The sequence below is a fragment of the Choloepus didactylus genome, chromosome 15 (assembly GCF_015220235.1).
Source record: "Choloepus didactylus isolate mChoDid1 chromosome 15, mChoDid1.pri, whole genome shotgun sequence".
In the NCBI taxonomy this organism is placed as follows: domain Eukaryota; kingdom Metazoa; phylum Chordata; class Mammalia; order Pilosa; family Megalonychidae; genus Choloepus; species Choloepus didactylus.
The window spans coordinates 22,760,429-22,774,331 of record NC_051321.1 but is presented as its reverse complement, the minus strand read 5'-3'; the positions used below and the strand labels follow the sequence as shown (position 1 = coordinate 22,774,331).

Here is a 13,903-nt window from a genome sequence, read left to right as displayed (position 1 = left end):
AGAAGGATAACTGATGGCTCACATGAAGTGGTTCTTAGTGCATCCAAATGGCCTATTCGGTGTTGAAAAATGAAAGGTGTCTCAGTCAACTGGAAATGGCTCTCCAGTGAGGACCAAGGCATTATTATTTCTCCTGGTCCAGCATGGCCAGAGCTGGATCCCTGAACCTGCAGAAGGCTGTTGCCCAGCCCACACCCTGGTGGGGGACACCTCTACTGCACCCCTACACACCCTGGCCTCGTGATGCCGTGTCAGGCTCCTCCCCACGGGCAGAGGAGGAAGCTGGTGCTCACATGCCCACAGTGGCGCCTGGCCCCAGCTGCCAGCCCTATGGTCAGTCCCCCCTTCAGAGGAAGCCAGAGGATGACGGGGTCCTGTTTGTCACATGGGGCCGCAGAGAGGAGCCGTCTCAGTTAAATGCAGATGGTTTAAGTCAGGTGGCTTTCTTTTTACAGGTGTTATTTTTATTAAGCAAAGAAAGGAAATGCAATTTTTCATGCATTGAAAAAGTCCAGGGCCACACTCCCCTTTGTCTAGTTTATGGATGGATGAGTAGAAAAATGGGGGAAGGAAAACAAACAAACAAAAAGGCACCCAGTGTTGTTTTTTACTTTAATTGCTCTTTTTCACTTTAAATTTTCATTCTTGTTATTTTTGCGTGTGTGGTAATGAAGGTGTCAGGGATTGATTTTGGTGATGAATGCACAACTATGTAATGGTACTGTGAACAACTGAATGTACGCTTTGTTTTGTATGACTGTGTGGTATGTGAATATATCTGAATAAAATGAACTTAAAAAAAAAAAAAGAAAAAGTCCAGGGTAGTTCAAGATAAAGCTGGCTCAGGGTGTTCTAGAAGGGTCCAGCAGCTTCCCGCACCCCTCTCAAGGCTATTGTCTTCTGAGTTGTCTTTATTCTCAGGCAGGCTCTCCTTGGGTGGTGGCTTAAATTCAACTAGTTCAGCAACCCCAGCGTGACAAAAGATTGTCTCTCTCATGATAGCTCCAACAGAGGTTCCAAGGGGTGTCCACCCTGGAGCCCATCATGGAGGCAAGGGGGGTGTGGTGCTCCGACTGGCCAGGTCTGGGGCATATTGGGTGGGTATTATCGTTCCCATTTTACAGATGAGAAAATTTGAGGCTGGGGAAGATGAAGTGACTTTCCTCCCATCACCCACCCAGTAACAGGCAGACAGAAACCCAGGTCTCTGACCACAGTTCCTCCTACAGTTGCTTTTCATGAACAGCCTTTTCATCTTTGCTGAATTGATAAGCACAGAATTAATAAGCACTTCTTTGTTCAGAGGTCAGAGACAGCCCTTGAGATGGCCTTTTCTTTCATTTGTTACATTTCTCTAAAATGTCTGAGGCTTGAACCACTTCCTCCTGTGCTTTGCTGTGCGGTGCTCGCCTCTGTTGGAGTATCAGTCGCTGTCTCTGCTAGTCATCTGATCCTCATCTGTCTCCCCTAAGACCTTGGGAAGGTTTCTCTTTTTCTGTCTCTGTGTTCCTACCACCTAGCAACTTTGCCTGGCTTGTAGTACATGCTCAGTGCATGTCAGCTGGAAGAACAAATATCTGGATATGCAGTTGGCCCCTTTGATGAGGTCTCTGTTTCAGAGCAGAGGCCCTATGGCCCCTGCCCGAATCGTGGATGCTTTCTCCCCCTTTCAGCACAGGATGGAGTATGTAACAGAAATCTTGCTGTATTTCCAGCATCCTGACTCAAACTGAGAACACCTTGCCTCCTTCCTTGTGCACAAACACTATTCTATCATTGCGTCCTATTTGGGACCCAGAATAAAATGTAAAAGAGCTTTGGGACAAACAATGGGCATTATCGAGCTGGGACAGCTGTTGTGCTCTCTGGCTGGGTACAATATGTTGTATATTCTTTCAACACAATGGAATTGAACTATTAGAAACAGTTTTCATCTGGCTGTCCTAAATCGCCTGGCTTTATAAGGGTGACTAGTTCTCCTTTATTTTATATCTTATTTTTCTTAAATCTTGGGTGAAATCCTACTGAAATTAAAAAAAAAATAAAAATAAACACACAAAAAACAACTTTCTAAGCAAGCAGGGACCAGAGGTTTTTAATCTAATTATGCACTGTGAATTCCTTGCACCAATTAATGATTCAGAAATGAACCCCCAGCCCTGGGTGCAGTGCGACCTGTAGAGGCCCGGCTGAATCAGATCACTGTGTACCAAAGGTTTTTGCAGCATGTGTGGAGCAGCCCTCGGCGAGGTTGTGGGATAGCTATTCTAGCTGTGTGCCTGGACATCCAGGTTCTGTAACTCACCTCCTCAGATCCAAGGTTTGACTATATGCCTGCAAATCGTGCAGCTGCACAAAGTTTAGGAGAGGGGTGGATGAGACAGGTGCACAGATTCTTGTCTGCTGTCATCTCTGGTGTTTATGGGGATTCCAGAAAGGGCCTGTAGTGTAGCATTTTCCCAGGGCTCAGCAGAGTACTTTGCTTTTCAAAGGTAATCAGTATCTCTCTGAATTGAAGAGATGCGGTCGCAGTTGATTTGTCTGGGGCGGGGGGGGGCGGCCGGTTGCTGAACCCTCGGCTCTCGGCGTTGCTCGGAGGGTACCGGCGGCGGGGGCTCTTTCCCGGAGGCGAGGGCGAGGCGGGGGACTGGGCCCGGTCCCCGGTGGAGGCGTGCAAGGTGTGGAGGGTGGCGAGAAGGAACAGGCAGGACACGGTTTTTTGAGGGTGAAGAAGCCAAGAGAGAGAGTTTATTAGTGGAGAGTACAAGCTTATATCGGGCGTTTAGAGGGCGGGGTAGCTGTAGAGGTTAAAGGCTTGGATTGGTTCTGAGAGGGCGCAGAGGTTGATTGAAAAGGGGCGAGAGTTGCTCCCGTAACGGTGTCCGGCAACAATGTATGCGCACCGGTGGTGATGGGAGTTGCGCTGGCAACGGGGAGTGTCCGGGCAAGATAAGGGGGTGGGGAAAAGGCGGTTCCCTCCGGCAAGCCTCCCCTAACATTGGTATATTTTGGGTGAGGAAATGGGGCCTGCCTCCGGCCTCACTTTCCCAGGCCCGGGGGGCTGTAGAGGGCGCACTCACCCGTACCCACTACCCTCCCCAGGGGTGGATCCAGTCCCCCAGCCCAGGCCCGCCAAGTTAAAGCGCGTAATCAGTGTCCCGCAAAGAGAGAACCACAAATAAGTGTATGTGGAGATAATTTTATGATGAGATAGTTCTGGGGCTTAGTTAAGGATTTTGGAGGCAAAGCTGTTCTTAGAGCACTGGAAGCTGGGTTGGATGATCTGAGTTCACTTTAAGGTCCTACCACCACCCAGTTATGTGGCTTTGGGCAAGTCACTTTCTGTTTTTGTTGAAGAGAGTCTGATGAATGATCCCTAAGGATTTGCGATTCTGAGCTTTTCCAGGTTTCCGATGGCTCCAGCTGGGTGAAGAAAGCTGCCCTTAAAAAGGAAGAAGAGGCTTCTGACTTTTTCTTGCTTGTGCAGAACTGGCTTGTGGCTAATTTCTCAGAGGGTCTTCAGGTGCCCAGTTGGATGGTCTTTGCTCCCCAGGACCTTTGGGGGGTTTAATTCATACCAATAAGATCCAGTCAACGTACCCACACCCACCACTGCCCTACTAGCGGAAGCCTCTTTCTCATATAATTGTCTTTGGGGATTGTATTAGTTTCCTACTGCAGCTGTAAACAAATTACCACAAACTTAGAGGCTTAAAGCAACACATTTATTACCTTATAGGTTCTGGAGGTCGGAAGTCCAAAATTAGTCTTGCTGGACCAATGCCAAGAGGTCAGCCAGGCTGATTCCTTCTGGAGGCTCTAGAGAGTCTGTTCTTCGCCTTTTCCAGCTTCTAGAAGCTGCCTACATTCTTTGGCTCACAGACCCTTCCTGCATCTTTCTTTAAAGCTAACAGTTTAGGGCCTTCTCTCCCCTCTGACCTCTGACCTCTGCTTCCATCTTCCATTTCTCTCTGACTGTGATCCTCCTGCCTCCCTGGGTTATGACTAGCCACACCCATTATCCTCCTTCTTCAGTCTCTTCATGGCAGTTACTAAGTGCCCACCCACCAAGTTGGGGCGGGGTGTGATTTGCTGGGGAAATGCAAGAACCTCCACGACATATTCCCCTTCCCTCATGGAGCTTATGGCCAGTGGAGGAGAAAGGAACATAAGCTATTTTTTTTTTAATTTTTTTAATTCATTTTATTGAGATATATTCACATACCATGCAGTCATACAAAACAAATCATACATTCGATTGTTCACATTACTATTACATAGATGTGCATTCATCACCAAAATCAATCCCTGACACCTTCATTACCACACACACAAAAATAACAAGAATAATAATTGAAGTGAAAAAGAGCATTTAAAGTAAAAAAGAACACTGGGTGCCTTTGTTTGTTTGTTTGTTTCCTTCCCCCATTTTTCTATTCATCCATCCATAAACTAGACAAAGGGGAGTGTGGTCCTTATGGCTTTCCCCATCCCATTGTCACCCCTCATAAGCTACATTTTTATACAATCGTCTTCAAGATTCATAGGTTCTGGATTGTAGTTTGATAGTTTCAGGTATCTACCGCCAGCTACCCCAATTCATTAGAACCTAAAAAGGGTTGTCTATATTGTGCCTAAGAGTGCCCAATAAGCTATTATTTTTAACACAAGGCAGGCTGTGCTAAGTGGTGTAACAATGACAAACCGAGGCAGTGGGCAGGCAGGAGGGCAACATCAATTCTTGTCCCAGAGGTGTTCAGTCATGCACCCCAATTTTTGGCTCAGAAATATGATGGCTATATACATCTGAATTTCAGGTTAACTTTTGCAGGCTAAAAGATTTGGGATTTTTTTATAGGGTAATGGGTTTTTTCCTCCTTGTCTAAGGGTCTTTCCTTCAAAAGAGATTTCCAGCTCTGATTAATCATGTACAATCACTTCCACTAAAAGTTGAGTCAAGTTGGGAACAATAAGAATCTGCTAGGCAAAGCAGAAGTTAGAAAATAAAATTCTGTAAGCTGGGCTGTGCTCTGAAAAGCACTCATCTTCCATGGCTGACTTGTAGATACCCAGAATGTTTGGCTTCCCATGTTGGAAAGATGGCTCTTTCTCGTGTGTGCTTCAGAGGCAAGGGGAATCTCCAGCAGGAGCGTCCTCCAGCCCAGAACACAGTTTAGAGAAAACAGCTGACTTCTCTGAGAAAAACAAAACTAACCTTGTCTCACTCTGGTCATGGAAACCAAGCTGGCACCTCATTATCACCTCGTTAGCTAGGACAGTCTGCTGTTGTGGACAAACCTGTTCGGAAGGGTTGGCACTGCGTGGGCAGGGTTTTGAATTAAGCTTAATTGCTCTTCTAAAGCTCAGCTACTTAATACACACAAGTTGAAATCTATCATCAGACTCTTGACCATACTCCTCTTCCTTTCCCGTTCTTGCCTGCGTAAACAGTTAGTGCCTCCCATCTCTACTGTGCCTGGGCCAGACTGAGGCCACAAAGGCTTGGCTGCAACCAGCACAGCCCCCCAGAAAAGAAAGAGTCTAGGTAACCACCTTTAACCTTGACCACCTCATCTTTCAACCCCTACCACCAATATCTTAAAATGCAGCTAGCCTGTTCTGTTCTTGGAGCAAATCAGGGCTGCTGGTTGGGTGAAGGTGGTTATCTCTTTAAAACTTATAGCAAATTCTTGATTTTTCACACTAATGGTAAAGAGCAACCCAAAGTCATTTTTAGCTGGTCCCAAAGTGTTTTGCACTTGTATTGAGGGTGGATGTTCTGGGAACTTGCTTCAAACAAAACAGTGGAGTAGCCCATGAGGAAAGCATGGAGGGCTGAAAAGCTACATACTTTAACCCCACTGTGCTCATTTTTTTGTTTTCAAAGCAACACTGGGATTTGAATCCCAAGTCTGTTCTCAAGTGCAGTGAGTGTTGGTTAGTAGGTCTCCTGATCTTGCTGAGCTTTAGGTTCCTGCCCTGCAAAATTGTCTAAGTGAAAATTACCTACCCCATAGTACTGGGAGATCAAATGAGATCACATAGGTTAAGTCTCAGTCATGCAAGAGCATCACAGCAAATGTGAGCCATCTCTCTCACCCTCCTCCCCAGTACGTCTTCCCTTCCTCCCTGACCCCTGCCACTCCCTCAGATCAAATGCAAAGCCCAGATCTAAGCAGAAGCTCTCTTTCCTCAAGGCTTCCCCAAAGTGGGAAAGACATACCGTATACTTTCCATTTTTCTTTCTCTTCCTCACCCCCACCTCCCAGATTCCCTCTTTGTTTCATTATCATTGGACAGAGTCTGTGACAGTGGAGAACTTAAGTGTTTCAGCTTTGCAGTTTCCACCCCACATTTCATAGGCACGCTGATTGTACATCCTGGAGTGTCCAGGGCAATCCCAATTTCAAATGCATGGCCCCATTCTTCCCAGTGGGGAATGTCTTGGGAATTCCAGTTCATCAATATCCAAAACATATTTCCTGATTACACCCACTCCCCAGGGGTGTGTAAGGGGATTATAAGACCCAGAAAATACAGTCTTACAAAAAGAGTCCTGACTGTGGAAACCACATATCCCAGACTTTCTGGGAAGGTCTGCCCTCCCTTCCAGACCATGTGCCCTGATTTTTGGTCCAGAAAATAAGATGCTGTAAGAGCCTACCACCACCTACTACCTCAAATTCAGATTCTTCAGTTGCAATGTTTTTGGTTGTTTCTTACGTTGGTTGGGTATGTGAGCTGGATTGAACGGAGCCTAATTCTTGTTGCTTTTGGAGCATAATTCTTGTTGCTTTTGGATGTGAAGTGAGGCTAGGATGAAAATGTGTTTGGAACACATAGGCACACAGTTCACTCTGTATGTAATTTTAAAGCTTGCTTTTTTCCCTCTTAATATTAGAACATATAGATTTTCCCATGTTACAAGTTTTTTTGTAAACATTGATTTTACCAAATTCAAGATAGTGTTTACCATTAACAGTGGTGGGGCAAATAGGTAGGTAACCAAGGGGAATTTAGTGCATTTGAGTGTTTTCTATCTTGAGCCTGGCGCTGGGTACACAAGGATCCATTGGGTGATTCTTTCTATTTTTTGGAATGTCTTAAAAATTGCATAATAAATTAGAAATGTAAACATCACTAGTAAATGGTTACTTAACATTCCATTATATGATCATTTACTCAGCTTAAATCCCGTGTTCCTAGGTATTTGTAATTTTCAAGTGGGCTCCTAAAGAATGTAGCATTAAACTTCTTTGGATATCAAGCTTTGTCTCTCTCCTCATTTTCTTAGGATAGATTGATAGGACTGCATTATTGGGTCAAGGAATATGAATATATTGAACATATATTGCCAAACTACCTTTTAACAAAGCTATATGAACTAAGACTATCATTGACATGGAATTTATCTCACCAGCACTAAGTGCTGTTAATTTTTTAATATTTGCTATATTGCTAGGCAAATATTTGTTTCTGATCGTTTGAATTTCTATTACTTTGATTATCTGTGAGAGTGAACATTCTGTCATATAATAATTTTTCTGTTAGAGTTTTGTGTGTTTTTTTTAGCTGATGTATATGTATGAGCACAGGTGTTTGCAGATGCACTTGTACGTCCTGTGTAGGAGGGTCTTGTTTATGTGGGAGGTGGAGAGGACCACGTATAAGCAAAGGAACAGTCCCTTGCCCCTCTCGGTGAAAACCAGCTGTGCATCTAGCCTTTTGTCTTCTTGCAGTGCTGCCAAGCTCCTGGACAAGAACCCGTTCTCGGTCAGTAACGCAAACCCTCTGATTCCATCACCTGCCAGCCTCCAGCTGGCTCAACTGCAAGCCCAGCTCACCCTCCACCGGCTAAAGTTGGCACAGACGGCTGTCACGAACAACACTGCAGCCGCCACGGTCCTGAACCAAGTCCTCTCCAAAGTGGCCATGTCCCAGCCTCTCTTCAACCAGCTGAGGCACCCGTCTGTGATCAGCGCCCCCCATGGCCCTACAGGGGTGCCCCAACATGCCGCAACCATCCCCAATGCCCGTTTTCCCTCTAATGCAATTGCCTTCTCACCCCCCGCCCAGACCCGAGGTCCAGGACCCTCCGTGAGCCTTCCCAGCCAGCCCCCCGGTGCCATGGTGATGCACCCTTTCAGTGGGGTGATACCCCCCACCCCTGCTCAGCCAGCTGTCATCTTGGGCATCAGCAAGTCTGGGCCTGCCCCTGCCACGGCGGGGTTCTACGAGTATGGTAAAGCCAACTCTGGCCAGGTGTATGGTTCTGAAACAGATGGTCAGCACAGCTTCCTGCCGCTCTCGGCCCCTCCCTCGGGCAGTATGAACTACGAAGGACACTATGGCCACACGGCACAAGAAGGCCAAGCTGCCTTCCCCAAAGACCTTTATGGACCCAACTCCCAAGGGTCACATGTGGCAGGCGGATTTCCAGCCGAGCAGGCCGGGGGCCTGAAAGGTGAAGTGGGCCCACTGCTGCAGGGGACAAACAGCCAGTGGGAGAGCCCCCATGGGTTCTCTGGCCAAAGCAAGCCTGATCTCCCCGCAGGCCCCAATCTGTGGCCTCCGCCCCCCAGCCAGCCTTATGAGCTGTACAACCCTGAGGAGCCCACGCCAGACAGGACCCCTCCAAACCTGGGGGGCCGGCTTATCAACAACAAACAGGGTTTCGGCGGTGCCCGGCGGCGGGCCCAGGAGGAGCAGGCGATCCTGTCCACGCGACCTCTGCAGGCCCACGAGCTGAATGACCTCCATGGGGTGGCCCCCCTCCACCTGCCACACATCTGTAGCATCTGCAACAAGAAGGTGTTTGATTTGAAGGTGAGTTGTTCCAGATGGGCTGGGTGCCACCCCCAGAGCCTTGCCCCTACAACCTCAGCTCTCTCTGCTCATGGACGAGGAACTGTTATATTAGGGGATGGGGTAACGGAATGCTGACATCTGAATTTATCAGGGCCAGTCCCTTGCTTTAGGGCAAGTAGGAGATGATTACCCACATTTTATAGATGAGAAAGCTGGGGCTGAGTGGGAGCAAATGAGCCACCTGGATTGCAGAGAAGGGGCTCAGGAGCTTGGGTCTTCTGCCCCCTGATGAGGGCTTTTTCCCCTGTGGTGTGCCTAAAGCTCTTTGCCTCAAGTACATATATTGTATTGAATCTGAAAGGGGGGAAAATGTTTAGCAGAATTTTAGGTCAAAGGCAAGAAAGTTATTCTCAGGTGGGACTAGATAAATTATAATATGGGACCTTGGCTTTCCCATCTGCAAAATGGAACTAGAGCCTCATGAAGCCCTCCTAGCAGTTGCAAAATGCTTTGGGACCCTGCAAACAAAAGTCCATTGTAGTATTCTCCCAAAGAACATATTGATGATTCAGTGAAATATTCCAAAGCAATGATGCTAATAGCTAACATATAGTGAAACCTTTCTGTGTGCAAGCAATAACTCTAGGAGGTGGATACTATTATTCTCGTTTTACAAATGAGAAATCTGAGGCTGTGAGAGATGCAATGACTTGCCTAGGGCCCCATAGCTAGAAAGTGGCAGAGTGGGGATTCAGATATGGATCTGACCCCTCCCAGAGCCTGTGTTTCTTAACCACTGGGCTGTGCAGCCTCTCACCTCCCCTCCAGTTTGGAGAGCACAATAAGGTCCCTGCTTAGTGAGAGTCACACCGCAGTGCATCATTAACCTCTGCTTGGGCCATATCATCCCAGGGCATTCCTGTCCCCTCTCAGAAGAGTGCTGGCTGGATGGGGGGCGGGGTGCCCGAGGATTTTGTCTCTTCTGAGCCTTTTCTAAGCCTTTGCAACTCCTTTTGAGTCCACCTGGCAGATTCTCTCACCTGGATGCAGAAATGGGTGTGGTTCTTTTGGGAGGAGAAGAAAACGAGGGGTAGCTGCGTGGTGCGGTGAGATCGAGCCCCCTCTGGGAGGGGAGAAGGGAATCCAATCTGAGTCTGGACTCCTGTCCACGATGGGCATGGGCTGTGCGGGTGCAGGGCTGGAGGAGGGAGAGCACGGAGGTAGGCAGGAGCAGGGGAGCATCCCGGTGGGGCTGTGGAGGGCCAGTGCGATGGGTGGGGCCCGGCTTGCAACTCGGGCACTCACCCCCCACCCCCAGCCTTCCCCGCGGACCCTCCCCTGCCTTCCCAGACTCAGTTCTCCTTTGGTCATTTTTCTTTCCTTCTGGCCTAGGACTGGGAGCTGCATGTGAAAGGGAAACTGCATGCTCAGAAATGCCTGGTTTTCTCTGAAAAGTAAGTGCTGGACGGGAGAAGAGGTTCAGGGATGGGCTCAACAAATGTTCATTGAGCTTCCAGGGTGTGTCAGCCTCTGTTCCAGGTGCTGGGGAAATGAAAGAACAAAATGGGCAGAGTCCCTGTCCCCCAAGGAGCTTACACTCTAATAGAGGGAAAGAGACTATACACAAACGAAATGAGTAAATTCTATAGCATCCCTGGTGGTAAATGCTGAGGAGAAAATAAGATCAGGGCAGGCGTGGGAAGTCATCATGCAGAAGGGGTAGGGCTGGTCCTTGCGTGCTGAATAGGGTGTTCTGGAAAGGCCTCACTGAGGACCCCTCGGGAGGGAACGGAATGAGCCAGCTGACTGTCTGGGGAAATGTACTCTGGCAGAGGAAACAGCAAGTTGGAGGCTCTGCAGTGGGAACAACCCTGGCTGCCCTGACTGAGCAGATCCAGCAGCTCCCGAGCACTCAGAGTCCTGAGGACTTTGGCTTTAGCTCTGAGCGCGCTGGAGCCCTTGGAGGGTTGAGCAGTGGGGCGATGCTCCCCGGCTCCATTGAACGGGACCCTGGCGCCGTGCCGAGAACAGACGGTGAGGGACACGGGCAGGCATGCAGGGACCCGTGAGGGCAGAGAAGAGGGTCCCTGGCCCAGTGATGCAGAACAGACGTCTGGGGCTAAGCGTTGTGAAATGCGAGTATTCTAAAGCCCCTCTCCCGGCTCCTCTCTTCAACCCGTCTCCAGCGCTGGTGTCCGCTGTGTTCTCGCGTCCGCGGAGGGGCCGCTGTGCGCCTCCCCCAGCAGCGCGGCTGTGTATAACCCCGCCGGGAGCGACGGTAAGTGGGTCCTGCACGTCAGCAGCTTGAAGCAGAAATCAGCTGCCCAGAGGCTCATTATTGAAGAATTTCCCTGGTGTGCCCATTTATAAGGCAAACAGATCCCAAGCAGACATTGAGATGCATTGGGCCTGCTGTCTGAGCCTGTCAGTATTTTCCAAGATGTTTTAGACATAAAGCCTTGCTGGTCATTAATATACTCGGAGGTTTAATCATTTTGATCACTAATAAATAAAAAGGAGATGCTCATTTTTCTCTCCCCACTTATGTCCTAATAATGACCCTTGAAGGTAATGTAAATGACTTGAGTTTTCACCTCATTTGTGTAATTCATCATTTAGATTATGCCTCGAGTCTCGGAACTTCATATGCGGCCATTCCAGCCAGGTCATTTGCTCAGTCAAGCCCTGCATTCCCTTCCACTTCCCCCGGGACAAATGTGAGTACAGAACATTTCCTCTGTGGTGGTGTTGTCTTCAGAGCGTTTGTACCACCTGCTATGCCGGGCTCTTATCCCTCGGACTAGCAGAGGAGGCTGATGTAAAGATGGTGCAGATGTGGTTTTCTGAAGTTCAGGAAAACATGTCCCTGGGCAGAGGTCAAGAGTTGTTTCATTCATTCCAGCTAGTATTGAAACACAGATGAAAAAAAAAAAAACCCTGGCATAAATTTTTCAAATGGAGAGCACTTGTAGACAGACTCTCTAACATTTGGCCCTGGTTTAGAAAAACTTTGAGATTTTGTGGGTCTTTCTTAAAAGATGTTTTATTGAAGTTTTTGATATTTCATTGAAGTGGACCATTTCCCATGAGAAGGTAATTCTGAACCTTGAACCAGAAAGAGAAAATAGGTTTAAAAGGAATCACCATGTAGTAATAGTATTTGTAGGTCTCTTGGGAAGTGCTTGCTGTTGCATTATATATATGTTTGTTTTATTTGCTTTGTTCTCTTTCTGCAACATGCGCTTTGGGTCCTCCAAAGCTCTAAAGCTTCATTCCTCCTTTTTCCACCCACTGTGACAACTCCCTTTCTCTCTTTGGTTTTACCATCTCTTTTCCACTGATTTCCCCCCTTTCATGCACTGTCTCCTTCCCCCAGGAGCTGTCCTGCTTCTCCTCTCCCCTGCAGGCACTTGGAACGGATGGGGACACAGAACTAACAATAAAACAAAATGCTTTTGACCTAACCCTGCTGGAGGGTGTTTGTTTCCTCTGTGCCTGTATTTTTTAACTTTGTGGTTGAGCAGCTGCAGCCTCCTCCTCTCCTCTCACACGAGAGCCTCCACATGTCAGGGTGTTTGAACAAGACATCAGAAGGGCAAGATGTGAAGTGTAGGCTTCAGGCCCTGGGGGATGAGTGTGTGCCGAGGGGAGGAGGTTCACTACGAGAAATGAGGTCTGCTTGGTCCGAGCTTTCTGTTTAGGTGTGTGTGTTTATTTGTGATGTTTAATGGGAGAAATGCTTCAAGAGAGAGTGTCAGTCAGAAGCCCATGCTTCAGAGGAAGAGAATCTTGATGTTTCTCTCTCTGATCTCTCTCTGCTCACTCACACCCACATCACCAGCAGTTTTGGGTGGGTCCCAGGCAAGCAGAGTATGGTGAGGCTTGGTCATTTGACTTTGAGTTCCAACTACTGATGACATGACTTGTACCCTCATGGGGGTGCTGGCGTCTCCAACGGAGGCACAGAGAGGTTAAGTGCGTTGCCTCAGGTCACATAGCTGGTAAGTAGTAATGTTGGGATTTGAACCCAGGCAGCGTGGCCCTAGGATCCTTGCCTTTAATCACAGAGCCATGCTGTTCCTCTCTGAGGATCTCTGGGGTCTCTTCCTTGTGATTCTTCCCTTTAATAAGCCCTCTTTCCTTCCCCTCACCCCCACTGAAGGCTGCCTTGGGGGTGGCAAGGCTCCTTGGCTCTGCCAACCATGGAGCCAAGTGAAGGGGCCCATCAGCTCCAGCGTCTGAATTCTTCTCTATGGTGACAGTGTCTTCCAGGGTGAACTCAGATGTATAGAGGCATTTTCTGCAGACCCAGTGGAGGGGGAGGAAGTCATCTGACTGCTTTATCATTTTAAGTCCTGTGAAGTCCTCCTGGTCACAGGAGCCTTCCCGAGGATGTCTGGGGGACAAGGACAGTGCCTGGTATGGCCAGTCCCTGCATGGGAATCCAAGTCAGGTTCTGGTCCTCCCGTTGCCATTTCTGCAAATGGAATTGAATGCAGGCAGGCGAGTCTCTCTAGAAAAACCTGAGAGACAAAAATATTAACATTGGAAGACAAACTGAGAAATGAAGAGCTGACCAATCTGCTTTGTAAGGCTCCTTTAAGTAATGGGAGAATCCCTTAGAAGAATTATTGGGATTTTTTCTGCATATAGATACTAACCTCCAAAGATAAGCAGATACATCTGGAGGGGCAGGTATTGTCACCAAAGGATACTTTGTCAAGCTCCCCTAAGTGACCCATGTGCTTCTTTTTTGCACATATATTTCTATTGTTTTTTCCACTTAAAAAATTTATACTTACTGTTAAGTTGAAATGGAAGAGAAGTACTTGATGAGAGTGAAATTCTCCCATAGAAAACCCATGAGTGTTTTCCTCTAAAAGTGTGTCCTGTGCCAGGGCTTTTTCTGTCTGACTCCATTCATATGCATCTTTTCAGAAATACCATTTGTTGAGTAAAACTAGGAATGGCCAAGTTTCTGTTGGCATAAGATTTCCATTCTTTGGGGAGCAAAGAGCAGTTACTTCTTCTGAACTTCTGTTGTTTTTAAAGCAGGAGAACAAGGTCGGCCTGGGGCTCTGAACTGACACAAAAT

General features: G+C 47.8%; 1 protein-coding gene across 1 annotated transcript in view; it reads left to right on the top strand.

Annotated features, from left to right (window-relative positions):
• The window catches only part of RBM20 (RNA binding motif protein 20), a 188,866-nt gene that overhangs the window by 127,239 nt on the left and 47,724 nt on the right, over nt 1–13,903 (top strand). Inside the window, exons 2-5 of the mRNA XM_037805183.1 lie at nt 7,740–8,826; nt 10,201–10,262; nt 10,995–11,086; nt 11,428–11,525. Of these exons, the coding sequence (XP_037661111.1) occupies nt 7,740–8,826; nt 10,201–10,262; nt 10,995–11,086; nt 11,428–11,525 (1,339 nt within the window). The remainder of the gene's footprint in view (nt 1–7,739; nt 8,827–10,200; nt 10,263–10,994; nt 11,087–11,427; nt 11,526–13,903) is intronic.